The sequence below is a fragment of the Stegastes partitus genome, unplaced genomic scaffold, assembly GCF_000690725.1.
Source record: "Stegastes partitus isolate 25-593 unplaced genomic scaffold, Stegastes_partitus-1.0.2 Scaffold400, whole genome shotgun sequence".
Taxonomy (NCBI): domain Eukaryota; kingdom Metazoa; phylum Chordata; class Actinopteri; family Pomacentridae; genus Stegastes; species Stegastes partitus.
Genome location: NW_007578131.1, coordinates 319,219 through 342,277, shown reverse-complemented (window position 1 = coordinate 342,277; position 23,059 = coordinate 319,219). Strand labels below are relative to the sequence as shown.

Sequence of the window (23,059 nt, the reverse complement as noted above, 5' to 3'; positions counted from 1 at the left end):
GGAGATAGCCCGGCCAAGCCATCGCTCAGACACTGCAGCTGTGAGATTGCCACTATTGGATCTTCACTCCAGCCTTATCTGATGGCCGCTCTGCCGTGAGGTGTTGTGAAACCGGCGCTCGCATCGCCATCTTTCCTTCCTTCCTCTCTCCCCTCATTCCCTCGCTCTGCCTTTCTGTCTGGGAGCAGCCAAAGGATGTGTGAGGGAGATGTCGAAGGGGTTAGAGGGCATATTGGGGGCGGAGAGGCATGGCACTCAGCCCTGGATCATCCCTCACTGGGGAGATAAAGAGCAGGAATGATGACTTCCCAGCATGAACTAAGCTCTGGGCCAGTGCTCGACCTTTCCAGTAAAAAAAAAAAAAGAAAAGAAAAAAGGTGACTGATCCGCGGAGGCCTCTGATGTAAAGAACTGCCCTTATCGGGCCAACAGGGAGACGGAGGAGGAGATAGCAGACGGGATGATGTGAAGAAATTTAACTGATTGATTGACGGCTCGGATAATGCCTCTCCGTCTTCTTCCCCCTCCTTTTCTGTTTTCTAGCCACTCTCCCCCCTGTATGCTTCTTATCTGAGCTCATCTGCAGAAAAATCCATTTTCCTGCAGCAGGCCGCTTTGTCTGCGCAGGGTGCGGCGGTGCTGAGGCGGGTGGTAAATAATGCACAAGTCTTTCTCCTTTCATTCTTCCAAAGGAGGGAGTGCTCGCTTTAAGACGCTCTCTGAAGTAGGCTTATTAAACCAACCAGGCTGCAGCCATTTTTTTTTTTCTGGCGGGGGCTAGTTGTAGAAAAAGTCTCTTAAAAAAAATAAATAAATAAATACCCATTGAAACTAAAAGAGGAATCCAACTGGGAGATACCAAAGTCACTAAGTGTGCCTTTTGCTGGGAGGTTGTACCTGATCCCTAGAAGAGAGATAAAATGGCCGACTTGATTCTGTTTTACTTTGTAGGTTTTGGTTTATGACATTTGCATCACACGATCTAAAAAAGAAGAGGAGCAGAGGGCCATGTTTAGAGCAAACGGATGATGAAATTTAAGTGTGCCCACCTTTTCCCTCACACGCAGAGCTGCATAACCTTGACATGAAAGGGCTGAGACTTACTCTGGCAGGTCTCTTTTAGGATTTTCCTCTCTCTTCCAAGCATCATTATGGATATTTTTTTTTTTTTTTGCTCTAGTCTATTTTGGGTCCGGTCCAATTCTCCTATTCGCCGTACAAATGAAGATGTTTTTATAATTCACCTCGTATTTTCACCCAGTTCTATAACTCCGCTCCAGCTGTGTTCCGTTTTTCCGACAAGCTGCTGCGATGGTTGTCATCCCTCCTTAAAGCGTGCAGAATGGGAACCTTCTAGCATCTATTCTCTGCTTGGCTTTAATATATACAGTAAATAGTGAGTCAACGGGCCAAATTCAGTTTCAAAGCTCCAGTTTTTCACATGCTTTGAGTTTAAGTGCAAGGTCTAGCATAGAGAATGAATCAGATGCATGCGGAGGCAGAGGAAGATGTGAGATCCTATACCTCACTAATGTCAAAAAAAATCCACCTACATACGCTCACAAAGAGTATTGAAGCCTCCACAAATATTTACTGGATTTTCAATAGTTTTTTCATTGCGCAACAAAATCCCGGCGTATTCCTCCGAGGACACTATTTTGGAAAGTGAGGCCAGTAAAACAGTGAGGCTGCTCCTGTTACAGGGCAGAGCAGCAGAAGTAGGCTTCATCATATTGCCCCTAATACATTTGCTTGCAGGAACTGACTCAAAAAGATGAAAGGGAAGCGGAGAGGTTTGTCTTTTTCAGGTCAACATGCCTCCAGGGCTGCCTACACATCCAAAATAGATGGATCTACATGAACGCCGGACAGAATTGGTTAATGCTTACACAATGATCCACCCAAATTTATTTACCCATTTTACCCTCTTTTTCATTTTCTGCAAGTCTTTTTTTTTTTTATCCTCTGGCGATTTCTTCTAGATGCTCGTGGGCATGTTGTGTCTCCGTATTCTTTCCGCTGCGTGTCTGATGAGTCATGCACGGAGGGCTGAAAAGGAATTAAACAGCCATTGTTTGAGATAATGGATAAGTAATGGCCACCTCGTGAGATGGCCTGCATATGTGTTATGCGAGATGCAATAATTGAATCTGCTGTAAATATGAGTTGAGAGATTAAACTTGCCGACTTCCTGCAGGGATGGGACGGACCGCGTGAACACTAGACGCACACATGTAATCACAGCAAACCAGTCGCTGCTGCAAACTGGGCGCCACCTGCACCACGTCGTCCCGGTTACCCGTCTCGTTCATCTTCCTCCTCTCGAGATCTCATTGATTCCTCTTTCTCCGGCGCCGATCCAGTCACTCTCTGTCATTCACACGTCATTAAAACGTCCCGGCCTTCTAGAAAGGCACGCGCCGTATATTCCCTCATGATTCCCCCTTCTTTTCATCTCTTTCAAATGAATACCCTCCCATATGTCACGGTGTGGCTAAACTGCTTTGTGGCGAGCATCACAGACAACAGCTTGATGAGCACTGTGCTGTGTGACATGTCATCTCACGGTGAGCTATGTCCTTCCGTCTGTCTGCTTTTGTAGTGTGAAAAATAACTCTGAGTGCATCGGTTTGTGCTGCAAATAGTTTTGCAAGCAGTGTGTTGCGAAACTGTAGGTTTCACAGAAAAGATGAAGGACGTACAGGGGGATGTTTTATCAGCTAGACAACGAGGACTAGACATGTAGATGGCTGGCTTCGGGCTATTTCACCGTTAAGTGGAGAAATTTGAAAAACACAAGCCACAGAAAATGGAAAAAGTGGGATTCAAGATTAAAACCTACAAAATAAGAGCTATAAAATCACTATTTAACCCCAGAAACATCCAAATTGTGCCAAAACACTTCAGTTCAATCACGTTTAGACTACATTTGGATCTATTTTTGCCCATTTATGGTGGTTTGTTTCTAACTAGTTTCAAACATATATTAAAGCCTTGAAGGAAACATGTTGAATTTGTTGGCAAAGAAAGAGATTTTTTTCCACAGTCAGCAGCAACATTAGCAGTGATTTGTGGTTGTAAGTTGTGTGTCTGACAATCCAGTGCTTGTAAGTCCAGTTATCATGCTCCTTTAATCTCCGTTTTTCTCTCCACCAACTCCTCGGGGGGGGAAATCTGGCTCTTTAGCCGCTCGCTGCTGCACTATTTTCCTCTATTTGCCTGAAAACAAAGCTGATGAGGGACGTGAGACTAAATAAAACAAATAAAATTGCAGACTGTTAGACCAAAGCAGTTCAAATTTGTTTTAAAAAAATATGCTGAAATAGCCCTGTAGCATGGCAGAATTGGGGAGTGCAACACAGCAAACGTACAGTTATATAAAACTATTGATTCTTGTCGTTTCAAATAGCTGTTTGACTTGTGCAGTGACAGTCCATCCATTCTGCTTTGTGTATTTTTGGACGACGGTGTCTTCTTCTGGTGTTATCAATGAGGGATCTGCTCTCTTGCGCGCGGTGACACATGTGCCTACTTTGCATCGTATCCACCTCAGCGAGGACGAGATCAGTGCAGCGTTTGAAGCCCAGCTCGCCGGTTGAAGCACGCCCCTTCTTGGCTTGTCCAGTCTGAGGTGATTGCAGATGACACATTTGCAGCCGGTCTGCACAGTCAGCCGGCCAATCTAGCAGAGTGCAATATTGCAAAAACCGGAGAAGACTGAGGAAGGTTAGATGACACATTATGGAGGTAAAGAGGCTGTCAATAATGATTTGTCTTGTGGAGTATTCTCAGGCTCATTTTCGCCATTCTTCACCCCGAGGCGGTGGAAATACCTGTGTCATTCACTGCAATTTCACATGAATGAGTAATCTGCCTACTCAAAATCGTACTGTATCCACCTATGCATAACCTTGGAGAGACGAATGCATGCGATTGTTTCTATCCTGGCTGGAAGGTGCTTTGCAAGGTTAAGTCGAGCGTCCGTGTCAAGAACAAAGCAGACAGGGTGCTGGCAATTTAGAAATCCTTTTTTTGGTTTTCCCCCTACAGCTACCTCTTTCCCGCACAGTAATTCTCCAGAACAACTAAATGGGTTACTCACAGAATGACTTTGGTTTAGTCTAGACTGGTCAAAGATTAAGTGCTTGTTTGATGTATTTTTTCCCCCAATTGTAACTCACACAAACACAACACTTCATCCGGAGCTAGTTTCTCTTCGACAAGCACAACAAGTGCCAGTCTGAGAGGGGCTGCTGCCAAACACGGGAATTTTGTAGTAATGAAGCTGTCAGAAAGGAGTGGAGTGGATAATGTTTGCACCCACTTCGCTTCCAGGCCTGGAAAACAGAATATACTTTTCTTTGAGAGCTCAACCGGTTCTCTGTTCTCGATGTTCCCCCCTCGCTCAGACTCAAAGTGTTTGCCCGTGGGTACCGTCGCCGCTCCCTCGCTCTCCGGCTGACACTTAACACGAGGGGGGTTTTAACGTTATCTGAAGCTTTCATCCAATATTTACCGGGGCCGTTATCCTCCTCCAATAATGCAGCGGTGATTCATTAGGCCTCATTTTGCTTTCATGCCGGCACAATGCTGCTAACTGCGAGGGCCTGCAGTTCTCACTGGTTTCAAATTGTTGACACAAGACCCCCATGAAAGAACATGACTCAATTTTTTAGAAGCGGTGAATCATGTTTTTTTTTTTTTACACCTAAAATAAAAATGAAGGGACCTTCTGCCAAATATGCAAACACATGATACACATCCTGCTGGAATCGACACCGCTTATTTATTCCAGTGATACAAACGCCTGTTGACAATAAACCAATTTATAAGTCATTGTGCAGCATGGATTTCAGTGCAAAGGCATGTAAACAAATATTGGAGTGGGAAAAAAAACCAGGCTTCAGGCGTAGTCCAAGGTAATGTAATACTTCCTATTTGCATCACACAAAGCATTGTGTAAATTGCAAGTAAAAGAAGAAGAAAAAAACTGAGGTAACATTCAAATGGAAATAAGAAGAAAATAAAGTGGAAAGCATCCATCAAAAAAAAAAAAGGGGGGGATAAAAAAAAAGATTCTGTCAGTATCAATAGGAATAAAATGTCTCTCATATCACTGTGATGTTTTTCTTTATCCATTCATATGCAGTTAGCGGTGGTGTGTTGAAAGCTTTTTGGACATACAGAGATAAAACCCCAAATTGCAGAAAAACATTTTCTTTAACAATAATAGCACCTCTCAGATAGCAATGACATTTCAAAGTAGCCTAACCTGTCTTCAAAATACCTACAAATGGCACAACAAAAGAAAACATACACTGACAGACGCAACCGAGTAAACACGGCTCGGCTATAGCGCCGTACTAATCTGATATAATTCTCATTGTGGTGCAGAATTCCCTTTTTTTTCCCCCCCAAATAGATTCCCTCAAGTACTTTACGACACGCTCTACTTTAACCGAAAAAGAAATAAATAAAAGGATGCCTCTCCGAAAATGTTGTTAACACCTGCGCTAAAGTCTGCCTGAGAGCGAGGCAACATCCAGACACATGGGGCGTGCACCGAAGCAGCTACCCTCATTTATTTTCTTTGCAGCCATGTGTAGATAAGATAAAGCCTTATACACTCTGTTAAGCAAAAACGCTCGGCTGCATCCGGTGGCAACCCAAAGTAGGGCATCCCGAATTTTTTTTGGTCTTCCGTGGCTCGAGGAAGTGCATCTGGACACCCCCACGCGCTCATGCTCGGGAGATGTCGGCATTATTTTCAGCTTACATTATTTGAATTATGCATTTTACATGGTTTCACATGCGGGAATTGCCCATGTCTGTGACACGAGGAGGCGGGCGGGAAGCTGGAGTCGAGCCATCCTGCGAAAAACCTCACGGGTAGACTTGACTCCCAACGCCTTCCCGTGGATTATTTCGCAGCGAGCCGCAGCAGCAGCAGCAGCAGCAGCAGCAGCACTGAGAGGCCACTTGGTCGGCTGCCAACTATACAATAGTGTTGTGAGGAATATGGCATTTTTTTTTTGCCCCCCTTATCTAGTGGCGGCATGCCAACGCGCTGCAATTAATCCGTTTTAGTGGCATTTAGGCATACCTAACTCTATTTCAGCTATCGTCAATGCAACTTGGAAGAAGAAGCACCGGCATTTTAGTAGATAAATCCATTGATGGTTCTAGAAGTGCTGCCCGGTTGTGCAAGAAGTATACATCATTTAGTTAAGGGCACCAGGGACACGTACGGTACATGTTGCAGACTATTCAATAGTCATGAAGAGCACAACACAGGCTGGGAAAAATAAAAAATGAATCATGTTTTTTTATGGCTCTGGAGGAGCTTTGTCAAGTCGGAGTTGAATTTGAACTGTTAGCCGCACGTTAACCTACATTATCAGGCGGTTTAATGGGAAAGTGCGCCATATTCTATAAAGTGATGGCAACTAGAAAGAACACTACAGCATGAAATGAAAGTACAAGTAAATGCTGGAAGTTTGAGCCATTGTTGCGCTTCAATACATTTATTTATCACACTTCTATGGCATTGACAGCAGCAGAGGGGGGGGTCAGCGCATCATTGAGGGGTTGATGCGAAGTGATGGCAGTTGTTGAAAGGGATAACTCTGCACTCCTACTTTCCTTTCCAATTGCCTGCCACCGGAGCCGGGATTCGATCCGACAGCCTCTGATTGCAAGCTCATTCTCTCGCTGACACGGCCATTGCCAGCCCACTGCCTATTGTTACTGCTGTCACTTCTCAGTAGCTTGACACGACCACCTATCTGCCCGCCGCAGTTACGCTGAGCCCGAAGCATTTCGTTGCTTTCATTCCTCCTCGACAGACAAGAAAAGGCTTCCACGTGCCCACATGCATGTAAATATATGCGGCGGACCCCCAGTTTTTACATCCACGCTGTTGCCTGGCTCAGTTTTTTCCCCCTCTGCATGCCGACCTCCGGTTCCCTCAGTTATTCATGAGCCATCTGCTTGGGCAAGTGCTGTGTCAGATGTGTGTCAAACAGGACCTCATCTGTCCCCCCCACCACCACCACCACCCCATCACACCACCCCTCCACCCAGCTCGTCTTCTAATTGTGTCCTCGTCTGCATGCTGAAGCCGCCTCTGACGCCCCCTGCAACACACTTAGCTGAGGGACTCCAGCTCAACTCTCTGGTCCATTATGCCCCAAATAACCTGTTTGATCTGATGTGTGCATCTTTATTTAAGATCATAGCATCTGGTTCATCAATGTTGTAGGGACAAGCGCAAATCTGTCTTTGTGTTTGTTGTGCATGTGTGGGAGCTTTCCTCTGGGAAGTGAGTCGGAAGTGAAACGCACTAAAAATACAGAAATGTAGGCAGCGTTTTCCGTTCAATAACACGTCGATTTAGTGTTTTTAAGCAAAAGGTAAACGTTGCAGCCGACACCCAGAAGGTACGATGTTGTAGCTCCTGCAGGACGTGAAGTAAAATTAGACGGCATTAGGTTGTGAAATGTGTTAGCGAAGAAATATTTCTCGCCTTAGAAGTAAGAATAACCCCTCTGATCCCCCAGCAGTTTCTGGGTGGTTTCTTTGCTCCTGTCACTTTTTTTTTTTTAACTCGATATGGGCTCGTTTTTTTCACTGCAGTATAAAGTCCTGTATCTCTATGGAAACAGCACAACTATGGCAAGAAGTGAAGAGAACTCAGAAATGTCTGATACGGTTATGATGCTACAAATCATTAAAAAAAATAATAAAACAAATGTTAAATTACTTCAATTATTGTACAAAATTTCCAAAAAAAAATACAACTACAATGTACAACAGGTGTTACCAGTAATGAAAAAACAAAGGTGCCTCCCCGTGTTACAGATATTTTATATATTTGATGTGTTTGCCTTCAATCTGCTCTGTGTAAAAACAAACTGCACTTCAGTCGAAAACACAACGAATTTTTGTGACGTGATTGTCGGTCACAGTTGAGTCACTGATGGCGGTTTAGCTGAAGATTGCAGATTTTATTTTATTTTTTTCACAGTATCAGTTTAGTACAAACAGCGCTTTTAAATAAAACACATAGAATCAAGGGAGTTTGATCAAATCACACAATTTAAAGCTTAGATTTCAGCACGAACCGCATGTCATAGACGATAAATGGTGTCATTTTGGTGATTTCTTCAAAAGATAAGCCGCCTTTCAAACCCGCTGGCCGGTTTTAGGGGTTCGGAGGGTTAATTGCATTGAAGGCTGAGTAAAAGAAGAAAAGTAGCTCTTTGGAAAACTCTCCCCTCAGTGACAGGGTAAATACAGTAGCAATAAAAAGGTCAATGTGTCCTTCTGATCACAAGCCTTTTCCATATGAATATGCCCCACCAACCAATCCCTGTGCAATTCAGCGGCACTCTTGAAAGTGAAGACCATTTCTTCTCTGTAATAAAACTTTTCACAGGCTTATAAAGGAAAAGAGCTTCAAAGCAAACTTAAATGGAATATTCTCCTGGTCTGCCATGACAGTGTGACTGTAGGCGACTCTGTAATTCTCACTTTTTCCAAAAGTAGCACTTTATCAAGAAACTCTACACGACTGGAAGTAGAAGTACTACATTTAGAGTGCACTGTAAAAAAAAAAAAAGTTTAAGTAGACAGTGGCAGGAATACACGCTATTAGCTGCTTTGCATGAGCACATGTCCGGTTTATTCATGCTCATAAGAGTGCTGAATGTCTCAGGTGAAGCGTCTGGATGATTGTACTTATCTGAGAACAGCATTAGTGTAGAAATATTAGGGTTACGCATAATTAACCAGTCCGAGTGAATTTTTGTGGGCAAGAGCTTTGATGAAATCACCGGTATTAAGGTTCATTTTTACATAATTAGACGCTTTATGCACAATTAGAAAGGATCCCACTCTTATGTCATATACGGGAAAATGGCAGTAAGTCAGAGAAGGTAGAGCAAACAGGAAACAACAGTCAGTCGCTGATAATGAATCCAACACAAAAAGAAACTCATTTTTTATATAACAAAGCGGTTGCTGTAGAGAATAGCAAGTAAGTGAAGTCAAGCTGCAGTTTAACTTTAAAGCTTACAATAAAAAATAAAAAAGTTGCTCCTTCTCAAAAAAAAAAAGTCTTTTCTTTCCTTAGTAGTAAAAAGCACGGTCTTTATATTTTGTGTTCTCTTCTCATAACAGCTTTGTGACTTTGTGATGCATCGAGTTATTGCCCTTTATTACTCGCAGCTCAAAAAGTCATTTACAGCCACACTGACGGTGGTACATTAAAAAAAAAAAAAGGCTCCATACGACTGTCATATCTCATCCGGTTCCGTTGTGTTCTTCATTTAAACATGAAACAGAAAACAATTTATGTATGCGCGGATGGGTTCACACAAGATACATGACCTTACGGGGAGGCATCGTGACTATATTAAATGCAGGTCTGCCTCCGAGCAACACAATAATGTATAATTTCAGAAGGAGGGCAGGAGGTCCCTCTGGAGAACCACCGTGATTCATCTCTGACAGAGACATCACTTCCACTCTGGGCCGAGGGGATAAGACTGTCATGTTAGCTGTCCCTGCCCGATCCCCAGCCCTTCAAAGTAAAGCCACCGTGATGAATCGGAGCCCCCCTCTCCAATGTGCCGCTGTCCCGGCGTGCCCTCTGCGCTCGTCGCAGGTTCCGGAGCACGAGAAGGCGTTTAGCCGCGTGTCGTATTTGCACAACAAGACAAAAAGGAGCGCGGAGAGTTTGTTTGGAGCTCCGAAACATGCCAGCGACAAATGCAAATGAGCAAGGAGTCTGGCTAAGTGATGCAGTCATACAATAAGCAAACAAAGCTGTCTGCGCCCACTCATGGCGCTCCTGTGGACATCTCTCTGTTTCTGCAATTGGATGTTGTGTCCTCTAGCTACTATGAGGGCACCGATGCCAGTATTTTTGGACTTGAGTAGCTGTTTGCAGATATTATTTATCCACAACACTGACTGCTTTCATGCCAATTTCCTTTTTTTTTTTTACCTCTGAGTATTAAATTTTCCTTTCTGACAGATCTCCTATAATCCATTCTAGTGAAATTATTATTTTTTTCCCCCCAGACTACTACTAAGAGTCTAGTTTATTTATTAAGGAAAGGCGACGCATTAGCCTGCCACGCCTGAAAATGATTCAACAGAGTCAGACCTGAGATATTTGCACCTATTTTTTTTTTTCTTCCATAGATCTATATCAGCTCAATAATGTCTAACTCGAGTGTCTGTCACATTTCACATGATTCTGGCAAATTTGTTCTGACAGATAATTCAATTTCGCCAAGCAAAGAGCATGTATCACCGATGAATGCTGGTCGTACGCGTGCCACATATTGTCAGGCTCTTGTTCTAAGTACAAGTGCTTGTCTTGGAGGAGGAGAAATCATGTACTTTACTCAAAGCTAAAGGGACTAGCCGTGTCACTCAAGAGAAAACAAATAAGCTTGTCTGCTCTTAAACAGAGTGAAGATTGCTATTGTACAATAATATAGCTCTCAGAAAAGAGGCCACTGGCAGGGTCTGAGAGAGGGAAGGCAGTGCTCTGAGCCATGGTTTGACACAGGAGATAGGGGAAGATTAAGCGTTGAAACCAAAGCTGGCAGAAGATGATAAGGAATGGATTTTTTTTTTTTCCATAACCTTGTTGTGTTTTGTTTGTGTCAACTTAACTATCAGAACAAACTGCTGAGCATCATTTCCGTTTTCTGTAATCTTTTCCGCGATTTAGATCTGAAGCAGAGACAACAGAGTAGGGATGAAAATAAAAGAGGAAAGACCAGCACTGTTGACCAATCAATAGCGCAAAGCCAGACTCTCAGGGAGAGGTGAGAGGCCCGACTGTGACGCAACGTAGAGATTACTCAGAAATATGATTATGAAAGAGTGAAATCACACAAAAGTATCAGAGCGCCAGATTTGTGTTTGTAGCATATGGTAATGCAGTCAGCGCCATGCAGATGTGAAGATGCTGTTAGTGAGGAAAAAAAAAAAAACTATTGGCATGTAGTTGATGACATTGTGGGGCTTATGCTGTCATTCAGCAGATGCTAACAAAGACAAGACGTATTATGCCGCGAGCCGAGGAAACCAGGCTTTGACACGTAACGCGTGGGTGGAAATAGCCTGTTAATGAATAGACAGCAGAGAGGGGAAAAAATGAAGACGGCAGAGGAGATACACGAAGCGTGCTGTGCGATAAAATATTGCTATTGTTAGGCAGTGCTGAGGGAAAAGTGCTGCGATGCAGAAAGAGTGGAAAGTCTTGACAGCTTTCCAGTGGCAGTCTGACGGCTGAGCAGGGAGATTGGAAGGAAAGTGCAGCAGAGGGCTGCTGTCAGGCCACACCAGAGCTCCGTTTAACAAGGTCCATAGATGAGCTGCACCACAACACATTACAGGGGAATGAGAGGAGGGAGGGCTGAGTAAGGCTCATGCTTTTTTTTTTTTTTTAAACCAGAGTCTCACTACCTGTCATGCCCGCAAGTCTGGGAGTCCTCACATGTGCATAGGAGCAGAGATTGGAAATCCTCTGTAAGGACAGGAGCTGAGGAGGACTCAGATGCGGAGTACCTGTCATTATATGATGATCCCAGACATGCTTGTGACACTTTGACACCTTCATCTCTGCATGAAGGATGTATGAGCACTGGTGGATAAACTCCTTTTTTTTTTTTTTTTTTCTAAGCTCAGCTGTACCTACAGCAGTGTAATGTCAGCAGTGATCGTGTACACGTTGTAATCCCGCCCATTTCAATTATATGCCAGTGTGCAGCCGGCTCATGTGAACTACGGCAAGAGGACAATCAGAAATAATTTATGGGAGCAAATGCGGAATGCGGCTTATTTTAAACATGGATGCCTGCAGGGCAAACACATACTATAATCTTTACAAACCTTGCTCTGAGTGCTACCACACCTCCACTTCATGCTGCACTTACAAGAAGAAAAAAAAAGCTCCAGTCATAGCGGTGCAGTGAAAACTGTAGCAAGGCCTCAGTAGCCCTCTCTTTCCTTACCTTGGCCCCAGGTATCAATCTCCTAGCTTGGCATGAAAGCTTATCTCCCACCGTCAGGCTAAAAGTCAACCTCAGGAATGCTGAAACACCATTAGTTATGTATGTCCTATTAGAGCAGGCTAATTCCATATTAAAGCCAACCCACCCGATTTTTAATAAGTCTGCCTTCACGGGACTCTCTCTCTCTCTCCGGCTGCTCAGGTCTTTGCGTCATCAGAGGCAGCGGGGAGGAGATGTGTCCCCAGATCCACCTAACATCACTGCTAAAATGCATGCTGAATCACCATTATGAGGGGGATTAACTATTCTGTAGTAATGTGCTGAACATTGCACTTCATGCAACTGAATGTTTGGGATTTTTGTATTTTAATGCCGTGCACTGTCACTAGCTTAAATTGTCCAATTTGTTTATGATATAAGCAGAAACTATATGTGTGTTTTATGCACAGTTTTTGATATCAACATGCTTCATAGCAGACTAATTCTCAAATCTGCCGTCTGACTGTTATTTCAAGGGTTTATGCATATTACATCCTGACCCGGATTCGTCTATTCCTGCAGATTTCTGTGACTGTGACTTTCGATATTTACATACATTATTTACTAATCCACTGATGTCTTTTTTTGTGTCTCCATAGGGGGGCGTCTCCTTTTTCTGGTGATGTGGCTGAACCTTGTGCCTCAAACTTACAGCTGCCCTGCCAAGTGTGTGTGCTACAGTGAGCCCAGGCCCACGGTGGCCTGCCAACAACAAGGACTGTTTTCCATCCCTACTGAGATCCCAGTGCGGAGCCAACGGATATTCCTCCAGAGCAACAAGCTGACAGTGGTGAGGTCCACGAGCTTCAGCTCTTGCCACAATCTCACTGTTCTCTGGCTCTACTCCAACAACATCAGCTACATCGAAGCTGGAGCTTTCTATGGGTTGGAAAAACTGGAGGAACTGGACATTGGGGACAACAGCAACCTCCGTACCATTAGCCCAACGGCCTTCCGAGGCCTAACTAAGCTGCACACCCTCCACCTGCACAGGTGTGGCCTGTCAGAGCTCCCTGTTGGGGTTTTCCGAGGAATGTTCTCTTTACAGTACCTTTACCTGCAGGACAATAACATTCTCACCCTGCATGATGACACTTTTCTGGACCTTGCCAACCTCACCTATCTCTACCTGCACAATAACAAGATCAAGATAGTAACGGACAACATGTTTCGAGGCTTAATCAATCTGGACCGGCTGCTGCTGCACCAGAACCGAGTTATCTACGTCCAGCCCAGGGCGTTTAGCGACCTCGGTAAGCTGAAGTCCTTGTTCTTGTTCTTCAACAATCTCACGGTGTTGACAGGGGAGACCATGGACCCGTTGGTTACCCTCCAGTATTTGCGTTTAAATGGGAACCAGTGGATCTGTGACTGCCGGGCGAGGACCTTATGGGACTGGTTCAAACGTTTTAAAGGTTCCAGCTCGGAGTTGGAGTGCAACGTTCCCGAGTTTCTGGCAGGAAAGGACCTGAAACGGCTGAAAAGCGAAGACTTGGAGGGATGTGTGGAAACACCCCAAATCCAGACCAATCTCTTCAACTCCAAGGCACATTCGGGGAAATTTGCTTCCACCGAAAGCCCTCTGGGGGACACCATTCCCAGGTGTTGCCTCGGAGATAATGACAAGTCTTCTATCCTGTCTGGAAAGAGCCGCCAAATCACTAACAACCCCCTTAAGGAAAAGGAGAACATGTCCAAGACTAAATATAAAGAGCCAGAGCGAACAAAAAATGAGACCCAAAACAAGCAGAACGATGGACCACTGGGAACCTTGTCCAACACCCTGGACAAGTCTTTGGAAAACTTAAACCCCGAGCTTATAGACAATCTGGAATCATCTACAGCATCAAACAAAAAGAAAAAGAAGTGTTCCAAAAAGCCCAAATCAGACGCCCACTGCATCAAAGGCCGGGGTTCTACTTTGCAAGTGCTGCGCTTTCTCTTCATTCCCATGACCTGGATATCTCTAGCCATGTCTTAGGACTCCTGATCTCACCCTGAACACAGGACTCAAGAATGTTGATGCTCATGACAATGATACAAAAAGATGCAGTGACATCTACAACAGGCAGTGACTGAAAAAGCGAGGAGTCACTTTGACCCGACGTTGCTGAGGACAAACAATAAACGAAGATGTTAGAGTACATTAAACAAAATGGATGCCTTTACAGAACACTACAGATCTAATGTAAATAATGAATTGGTGCCCAAAATTGTTTGTTCTCTATGTACTCAACTGTACTATGTCTAAGCTACACTTTGGAGACTCCTCCCTTTTCCCCTCTGAAAAAGCTTTTACTGCTTAGACAGACCACTGGAAGACTTAAAAAAAAAACAACAAACAAAAAAGAAGAAGAAAAAAGACAAAAACAAGAAAAACAGGAAATTGGACACAGAACGCGCACAAAGAATGTTGGGTCTGTTTAACGAAGATAAACGATCTCCCCCCCTCCCCCCCATTATTTATTCAAAGTCATGCATTTGTTGGGTAATGTTTCGTTTTTTTATGTTTCTAAAAACAAATGTTTTACCTCCCCCTGATTTTAGTTCTATTTTCATGACCGAAGGGATATATGGGTAGCATTTACCAAAAGAATGCTTTCAGTTTGTTCATGGAGATTGCAATGGAACCATAGATATGCATTTTATTTTACTTGTGTACAAGTATGAATATATTATGAATAAAAGTTCTTATTTCGTAGATCTTGTTGCGATTGCGTGATGTTTTCAGAAAATGGCAAAATACATGGACTCCAGTTTTGCAAATATGGGGATGTGCTGCCTCTAGATTGGAAAATTCATATTTTAGGTTTCAAAGAATTGTTTGGAAACTTGAAGGAGCATCCTTTTGTTTGTAATGGGCATTTTTCACCAATGTTAGCCATGTTATTGGCTAGATTTTCCTAAAAACCACCAATTAATGAAAATGACCATTCGTTGCTGCTGTTTTCTCAGCAAAACAAAAAAAGAAAAAGAAAAAAAGAAAACCCTAATTTTTTCAGCTCATGAAGATCCATTCTGCTCCATTTCTGGTGTGCTGTTTTAATGAGGTGCAGGGAAGCTACATTAGAGGGGACTTTATTCTAAGATTGTGTCAGCAAAACTGTTCTAAATGAGAACCAAACGCATTTGAATTTACAACATGCATACGGATTTAGCAAATAACAGCAGCTCACATTATGTCTCACTAAGCATATTGGAAGCCAAACAACACTCCTTCTCCAAAAACAGATGGTGGGCCCACTGTGGCGTGGTCATTGTTTTCAGGATTGTTGGGAGACTGATGACTGCTTGCTTTTGTCAAATCTGGCCGAATCCCAAACCTCAGGCGTCCAGATTTTGGTTGTTTTCTCCGCAGCCTCTTCAGGATGTTGGCACCGGGACAAGTAGTGAAATAATGAATGGACATAATAATAAATTAACCTTTGATTGATATGTATTGTGAACTTTTCATCACCCCCAATTTCAGATGATGTGACCGCTTACGTTGACTTTGATCTTGCATCGGTCAAGGAATCATTAGTCTATGAATAAGATTGGAATTACATTATCGCTCCTCTGTTTGATCTTCACGAGTTACGACTTCTGTTCTCGGTACAGTCTCCTTAAGGCTTTCTGAGAGATCAAACAAATCAATGATTATGCTATAATTTGCAATTTAAAGCTAGGTCAACATCCGACATCCATCCAAGCAGTATATTTACAAATCTTAAGCGATCGCCGCACATGCAGTGGGACGGCGTTGAATGAAACGCCCCGAGGCAGCGTAATAAAATTCAGATTAGACCAAGTTTTGTATATTCCAAACATCGCCGCGTCTTTCATAATTTTGAGTGAATTATTAAACAGACTCATGAAAATTATGTCGGAATATTCAAAAAGTGACTCCTCACATCACAACCTTGACTTTGAACGAGACCCTCAAGGCGTCATATTAAAAAACTGCTTTGCTTTTTCTTGACGTCCAAACTACAGTATGAAGCGTTTGAATATTAAAAATTGTTTAAGTTTTGAAAGGGCTGCTCTCGAAGCCGCCCGTGGTCGGATGGAATGTCCACGAGCGAGGATAACGCAGAGTTATATTCTCCGTCGAATTAAGCCAAGATCTTGTCAACAGCCCTCAATTTATCTTGCACAAAGTGAAAGCATTAGAAGGCAAGGTCTCTACAAATCCCTGGAGCTTTCCATTGTCGTCGATTAACCCTGGAAAGTAAGAGGACTGAAGGGGACCTGAGAGGATATTGATCTTGAGTAGGACTCAACAGGGAAAAAAAATCAACAAGGCCCTTCCAACACAGTGTCGCCACCCTCTGCTGATAGACAAGCTGTGGCAGGCTGAAAGGATGCCAGCAATTGTATATGATGCAGTCTCCTGTGTATCTGCAGAGATACACATAAAAAAATAACGGTAAACAACAGTAAAAGGATTTGCTTGTACATGAGGGCCTGCTACTCCTCCATATATACCGATATATGGGGTATAAACACTTGAAATGTAAGGTTTAAAATAGTTGTGATGGAAGCAAAAATGTAAAATATATATATATATATTTTTACTGTGAATTAGTTGTAAAGATCTTTGGGTCAGATTTGAATATTCCTGAATCAATTCTTCTGTTTTTATGCACTTTGCTTTAGAGTTTGTTTCTTTAAAACAAAAAGATGTCTACGCATACATATACAGTATTTGTCCGTCACTCTGCCTCGCACATTTTAACACAGGTCTGAATTCTGACAACATATTTCTAAACATTTCCTTTTCCTCCAAAAGCAGTTTTTGTGCTGCCTCATTCAAGCATTTAGGACCTAAATGAAAATTTAATAAGTCCTAAAAAAAGAATGCTTTTAGACACGCATGCCTGGTTGAAATATATTTGGGACATTTTTATTTTTTTTTACCTGCTTTTCCCATCTCAGCATCCTCTTGTTTTCTGAAATCCTGTCTGAAAACTAAACCAGATTCTACTTTGAAACTCCTGAAGCGCTGAATCACGAATGCCATGTTTGTCTTCTGTCAGTGATTCAGTTGTGATTCAGCTCCCGGTGGCGTGTCACCGCTCGCGCCACCATTTATATTCCTCAGTTTATTTTAAAACAAATCACTTGTGCTCAGAGGAATCAGAATTTATTCCGCTGCAAACGCACGACCTATCGAGTGCAGTGGCAGGAGGCGTCACTGTGTTCTGTGACAGAAGTCCTTGTCCTGGATTACTGCTTAAAAGGCACTTCTCCGATAAAAATATTATGAAGTGACTTGACTTCAAGAGCGCACTTTCAAAATTAGCCTGATCATCAGCAGCATTTCCATTCTGGCAAACACAAGGCCTGTGGATTTGAGACTCTGCAAAAGGGACTCGTGCTGAGAGGAAGCTAATGTTCCTCCTGGCATGAGAAATTGGAACATTTGGCAAAGATGCACGACTCCACCCTTAACAAGTACATACCATTCACATTCTCATATCCCTCTACATTCACACATACATAATAGATGCATTTCATGGTTCCCTCTCAAGCTTTGATTTCAGATTCCTGCTTGTTCATTCTGCTCTCTCTGGACTTTCCTGTGTTTTTTTATTGTCTTTTATGTTTTAGCAGTCTTCTAAAGGCAAAAAAGCAGCTTTATGTTTAGCGGAAGACTAAAATCAAACATGCAAATGCAGAGTATTAGCTTTAAATGGCTCGGTTTTAAGCACTGTTGCCTCGCAGCAAGAAGGTTGCCGGTTCGTGTCCCGGTGGGGGCACCAGAATCTTTTTGCGTGGAGTTTGCATGTTCTCCTCGTGCAGCGTGGGTTCTCTCCGGGTTCTCCGGCTTCCTCCCACACAGTCCAAAAACATGTTGAGGTTAATTGGTGATTCTAAATTGTCCGTAGGTGTGAATGTGAGTGTGCTTGGTTGTCTGTCTCTAAGTATAGCCCTGTGATAGACTGGTTACCTGTCCAGGTGAACCTGCCTTCACCCTGAGTCAGCTGGGATAGACTCCAGCCCCCCATGACCCTCGTGAGGATTAAGCGGTGTATAGATAATGGATGGATGGCTCGGTTTTAGAGAAAAATCTTTTTTAGGGGGGTAAAACTGAGCACATCAGAGGACCTTCAGCGTAGCCACAAAAGGTGCACGTTACATAAGTGTCGAGGCTGCATAGTTTGAGAAATATGTATGAACCCATCCACCCATGCAGAATTGCATACAGGTCCATTGAGCAAAGGCAGAAGAACAGGCATATCTGCTTTCTGTGTATGTTTCCAAGTATTTGCAATGCAATAAGGATGCCCCCCCCCCAGGGCATTTGTATTCACCTGGTAATGCAGAGATTAACCATGTTTTGTGGTGTTATGTTGAAGTTTACTGCACACTGATTGCTGCTGTAATTACTTCAAAGCATTGTGTTTGAATAATTGTGCAAAACTGTTAAACTAAAGGACTTAACATAAACTAATTAGACTAAATTGTAGAACCGTAGTAACTCACACTAACAGACTGGTGGCGACTTAAAGGAAAAGCCGGACCTCTGACCCCTACGAAGAAGAGATTCAGTGGTTCTGTTATGCTGCAGGAGGCTTGGTTTGGTTCCAGTTGTGCATTTACAGGCAAAGGTCACTGCAAATCAATACAAAGTTGATCAGAGGGGACACCTTTATCCTGTGGTGAAACATTTTGATCCCTTCCAGGATGACACAAGAGGTCACTGAATAATTTCAGGAGTATGAAGATTATCTGTGGCCTTTGCGGTCGCCAGACCTCCACACACGAGACTGACTTGTCAAAACGCGTTCTTCATAACCGTCATCAAAAAACCCTATCCTATATGACAACACTGGATTCTCAATGAGGGAAATATTTTCTGCCAAATTACATTTGTTTTTCATGAATCACACATCAGTCAACATGTCTTTATTGTCTTAATGTTGCTCCTTTTTGGCCAATTGATCACACATTAGATGGGGCAACACTTGGTAAGCCAGAAAATGGATCAGACGCCTTAAACATGCAGTCAAACGATGCATCCTAAACAATCTTTCTAAGCTTACTAAGAGTAAATTTGGTGCCTAAACTTAACCAGGCTTCTGACATGTATGATTGTGAAAGTGTCAACCAAAGTTTGACTTTTGCAAAAGCTAAACAGGAAGTGAGTGAAAACTGAAAGTAAAGAAAAAAAACTTGTGGTCCTTAATTATACTTCCATCTTCCCTGCTGCCTCTTCATGCAGATTTTGTGATTCTTTCAAACTGAAAGTATTTTTCACAAAACTCGTTTCCTTCAAACCATAATTGCACATGCACTTATGCTTTGTGTTGTGGAGACAGGGTGGCATCAGAGTACCAAATGAGGCAACACTTTCTGGAGGAATGGCGTTCATCCCCTCAGCAGAGCTCCAGAGACTTGAAGAATTAGTGTCAAAAGACACTGAAGCTGTTTTGGTGGAAAGTGGTGGTCCAGCAGCTCAAAGGCCAAAACTGTACAAAACAGCCACATCAGAAATGTGTATTTTTTGAAATTTCTTAAACATCTGACTATAACATTACACGTGTTTTCTGTATTTAAATGATCATACATATTGTGAGTTTACAGATATTTGCCTCTTTTTTTTTGTAAATTAAGAATTGAATAATGGCAAATTGTTTTTTTTTCTTCTTATTTTACAGATTATCCCTGTTTTGTTAAATTGAAGATCATTTTATATGTTGACTGGAAAAACAAAACTGTCCATAATGTCCACACCAAAAATCTGTATTCTTATATACATATATAAAAAATAAAATTAGACAGTTTTTCTTTATTTATATCAGCTTGGAAAAAAATCACTATTTTACAGATTTGCCACTATTTTTTGTTGTTTTTGCACTTTTTAACAATCCAGCATTCCACCAGTTTATAGCTGATTTTTTTTTTTTTTTGGCACTTTTGCCAACGGATTGTTTTTTTTGTTTATCTTTTTTTTACAGATTTACTTTCCCACAGCACCCTGTACACACACACATGTAACGTGCGTCCCTATCACCAGGCTTCTCAAAGTCGGTAACTGTGTCTTCCTGTCACACCACACACACTGTACACACACACCACCGCACACACTGTCATCACTCCAATTTTCTTCCAGCTGCCCACCAAAGGGACTAAAAACCCATCAGCCTTGGCCTCTTTACAAGCCCCTAAAGTTCCCGGCAGAGGCTGTGAGGTCTGACAACTGTGCCATGCTGGGGCCACAACTCCATTTAACAGCGCCTGGAAACATGATGACTCCAGCCTGCGAGCTCCTGCAGGACGTCAAGAACTTTCTCATCAGACGGTGCAACAACTGCGAAAAAGCCCTCAGTTGGAGTGTATTTCTAGGTCTCCGTAACAGTTTTTACCCTCCTTTTGCACTGATGAAGGGAAATGAAGCTAATTACGGGCTCTCCATCTGCAGCGAGGGTCCGGATGCAACATGGTTTAGCATCTTGGCAGAGAATCAAAATAACTTAGGGCAATGGAAGAAACTCTGGTAAAGGAAAGTAATCAGCAAAGCAGAAAGTGTTGCATTTAGTTGGTATTCTGCATTCTGCAGCTGACATCTATATGAATCTTGCTTTTATTGTATACAAGCAGTCATTTTTTTTTTATAGTTAATGTTGGAGAAACTGTCTTTCTCCTCGTGTTTGTTTCTAAATATGAGATAAGATTCAGTCAATCAATCGATTTAATCACACATTGAATGTTGCATTACAGAGCTCTGGGTCAGACTCTCCCTAGCATCAGACAGACCACTTCCCTTTCCCTCTGACCCCTCTTTATACTGCTAAGTCACATGATGCATGGTCATTTCGCAAAACAATTGATTAGGGCCCATCTTCATCACACTGAGTAGTTGCATCCTTGTTTGGATTCTTTTCCTTCATCTTTTTCTCCGTCTGTTGCTTGTCCTGTGAAACCATATAAGGAAAAGACCCAAAAGGAGACATTTCATGATTATGTGCATATATGTAACTTCTTTTATATTGTAAACCTTAAGGACTATACTTCACACATGATATAATATATTTATATACAACATTAATATCGGGCTGCAGGGTGGTGCAGTTGGTAGCACTGTTGCCTCGCAGCAAGAAGGTTGCCGGTTCGTGTCCCGGTGGGGGCACCGGAATCTTTCTGCGTGAAGTTTACATGTTCTCCCCGTGCAGCGTGGGTTCTCTCTGGGTTCTCCGGCTTCCTCCCACACAGTCCAAAAACATGTTGAGGTTAACTGGTGATTCTAAATTGTCCGTAGGTGTGAATGTGAGTGTGCTTGGTTGTCTGTCTCTAAGTGTGGCCCTGTGATAGACTGGTTACCTGTCCAGGTGAACCTGCCTTCACCCTGAGTCAGCTGGGATAGACTCCAGCCCCCCATGACCCTAGTGAGGATTAAGCGGTGTATAGATGATGGATGGACATTAATATCATATATCCTACTGAGATCTCGTTTAAAAAACTGTAGGCAAATCTACAGTTACAGTTTTGGGTTTCCCTTTGAATAATTCTGGATGGGAAAAACCACTGTTCACTCACGATCTAATGCCAAAAATGAAGGAACATCTTTAGAAATTGGTTTCTGTTTCGAAATCATGCGCTTCATGACACACTCAGGCACTCCATCAAACTCCACAAGAGTTTGCCTCTTTTGTGTTTTGAAAGCTTCAGAACAGCTTTAGAAAAGCGTTAAAGATCCTCAACTTTTTTTTAGCCAAGGTGAGGCAGATGTTAGACTTTAAAAAGGAAAAGTCAAGGATTCGTGAACCAGTGAGATAAAGCTCTGTGCTTACTGCTGTAATTTGCTCAGAAACTATGATATTTCCAGTGTGCACAGCTCGGCTGCTAAATCTCCAAAACAACAGATAATTAAATACATAAATAAAACACTGGGGGAAAAAAAATCAGACGAACGCAGAAGTAAAAATTAACCGATAAATTATGAAATAATTCGATAAATTATTAACAGTGGGCTGAAATGTTTTGTTCTTCATTATCTTCATTGTAATAAGAAGGGCAGAGAGAGGATGGTGTGAAACCTTCTGTAGCTGCTCTGGTTAAGCTCACTGATGGCTGCAGACCGGCTGAAGGATGTGACAAGGCTGAAGGATGGGGGGTGTAGATCGAGAACAAACTAGTAAAAAGTGACATGAAATAAAAGCGTAACTGCCAAAATGACTGTAAAAAATAACCATCGTATACCATCTGGATCTGTGGTGCTTCTGCCCTACACCTGGCAGCTGAAATGACAGGATTCAGACCTTTACTTGTGGATCTGCTCCTTCCTGCAACTAGAACTCCAAAAGAAGCCACAATATATGGAATTATTCCATGTGACTGCCCTCCAGAAAAACACATTTCCTGATCTGACGCTCCTGTTATTAGGAAAGCATCCTTTGTCAGTGCCCAAGGTGAGGGGACCTTCATATTAATGTCACGTTCAATAATAAAAACCATTTGGCTACAGTTGGGGACCAATTATTGTCACAGTCGGACAAATAAATAACAACCTAAAGCGTAGTATTGTGAAATGGCCCATGTTTTGTTACCTCTCCATCCCTGTGTGGACTTTTCAGCTCTTCATCACACAACTTCCTCCTTTGGTGCCAAAAATTCATCAGTTTTCTTGGGAGGACAGTTTGTCCGTCCCAAAGCTGGACCGATGTCAGACACAATACAAAAACGCATTATAAAAGAAGAAGTACTGGTTGTTGGATAGGAGTCAGTAAAGATGTGGTCACACCGGCATGTAAAACAGTATGGAATTTAACCACAGTTATGGGACAGCGGTCAAATGGAACAACTGTGAATATTCATTTTCTAAAATATTTCGTTAAGAGACACAAAATGAGTTATGTTGTGTAAAATCTGGTGCGGTGAGGCCTTGATGGTAATGAAGATTCACAATAAAATGCTCCCTTTGCTCCCTAATTTTAAATTATTTCATCATTGTTGCTCTGGTTGTAATTATTTCTTTCATTCTTGCTCCATAGCACATTATT

At 42.6% G+C, this 23,059-nt stretch overlaps 1 protein-coding gene across 1 annotated transcript in view; it reads left to right on the top strand.

Moving 5' to 3' along the window:
* rtn4r (reticulon 4 receptor) overlaps nt 1-14,775 on the top strand; it is a 40,132-nt gene extending 25,357 nt beyond the window's left edge. Inside the window, exon 2 of the mRNA XM_008285393.1 lies at nt 12,674-14,775. Coding sequence (XP_008283615.1) covers nt 12,674-14,055 — 1,382 coding nt within the window. The 3' untranslated portion in view covers nt 14,056-14,775. The remainder of the gene's footprint in view (nt 1-12,673) is intronic.
* The last annotated feature ends 8,284 nt before the right edge of the window (nt 14,776-23,059 follow it).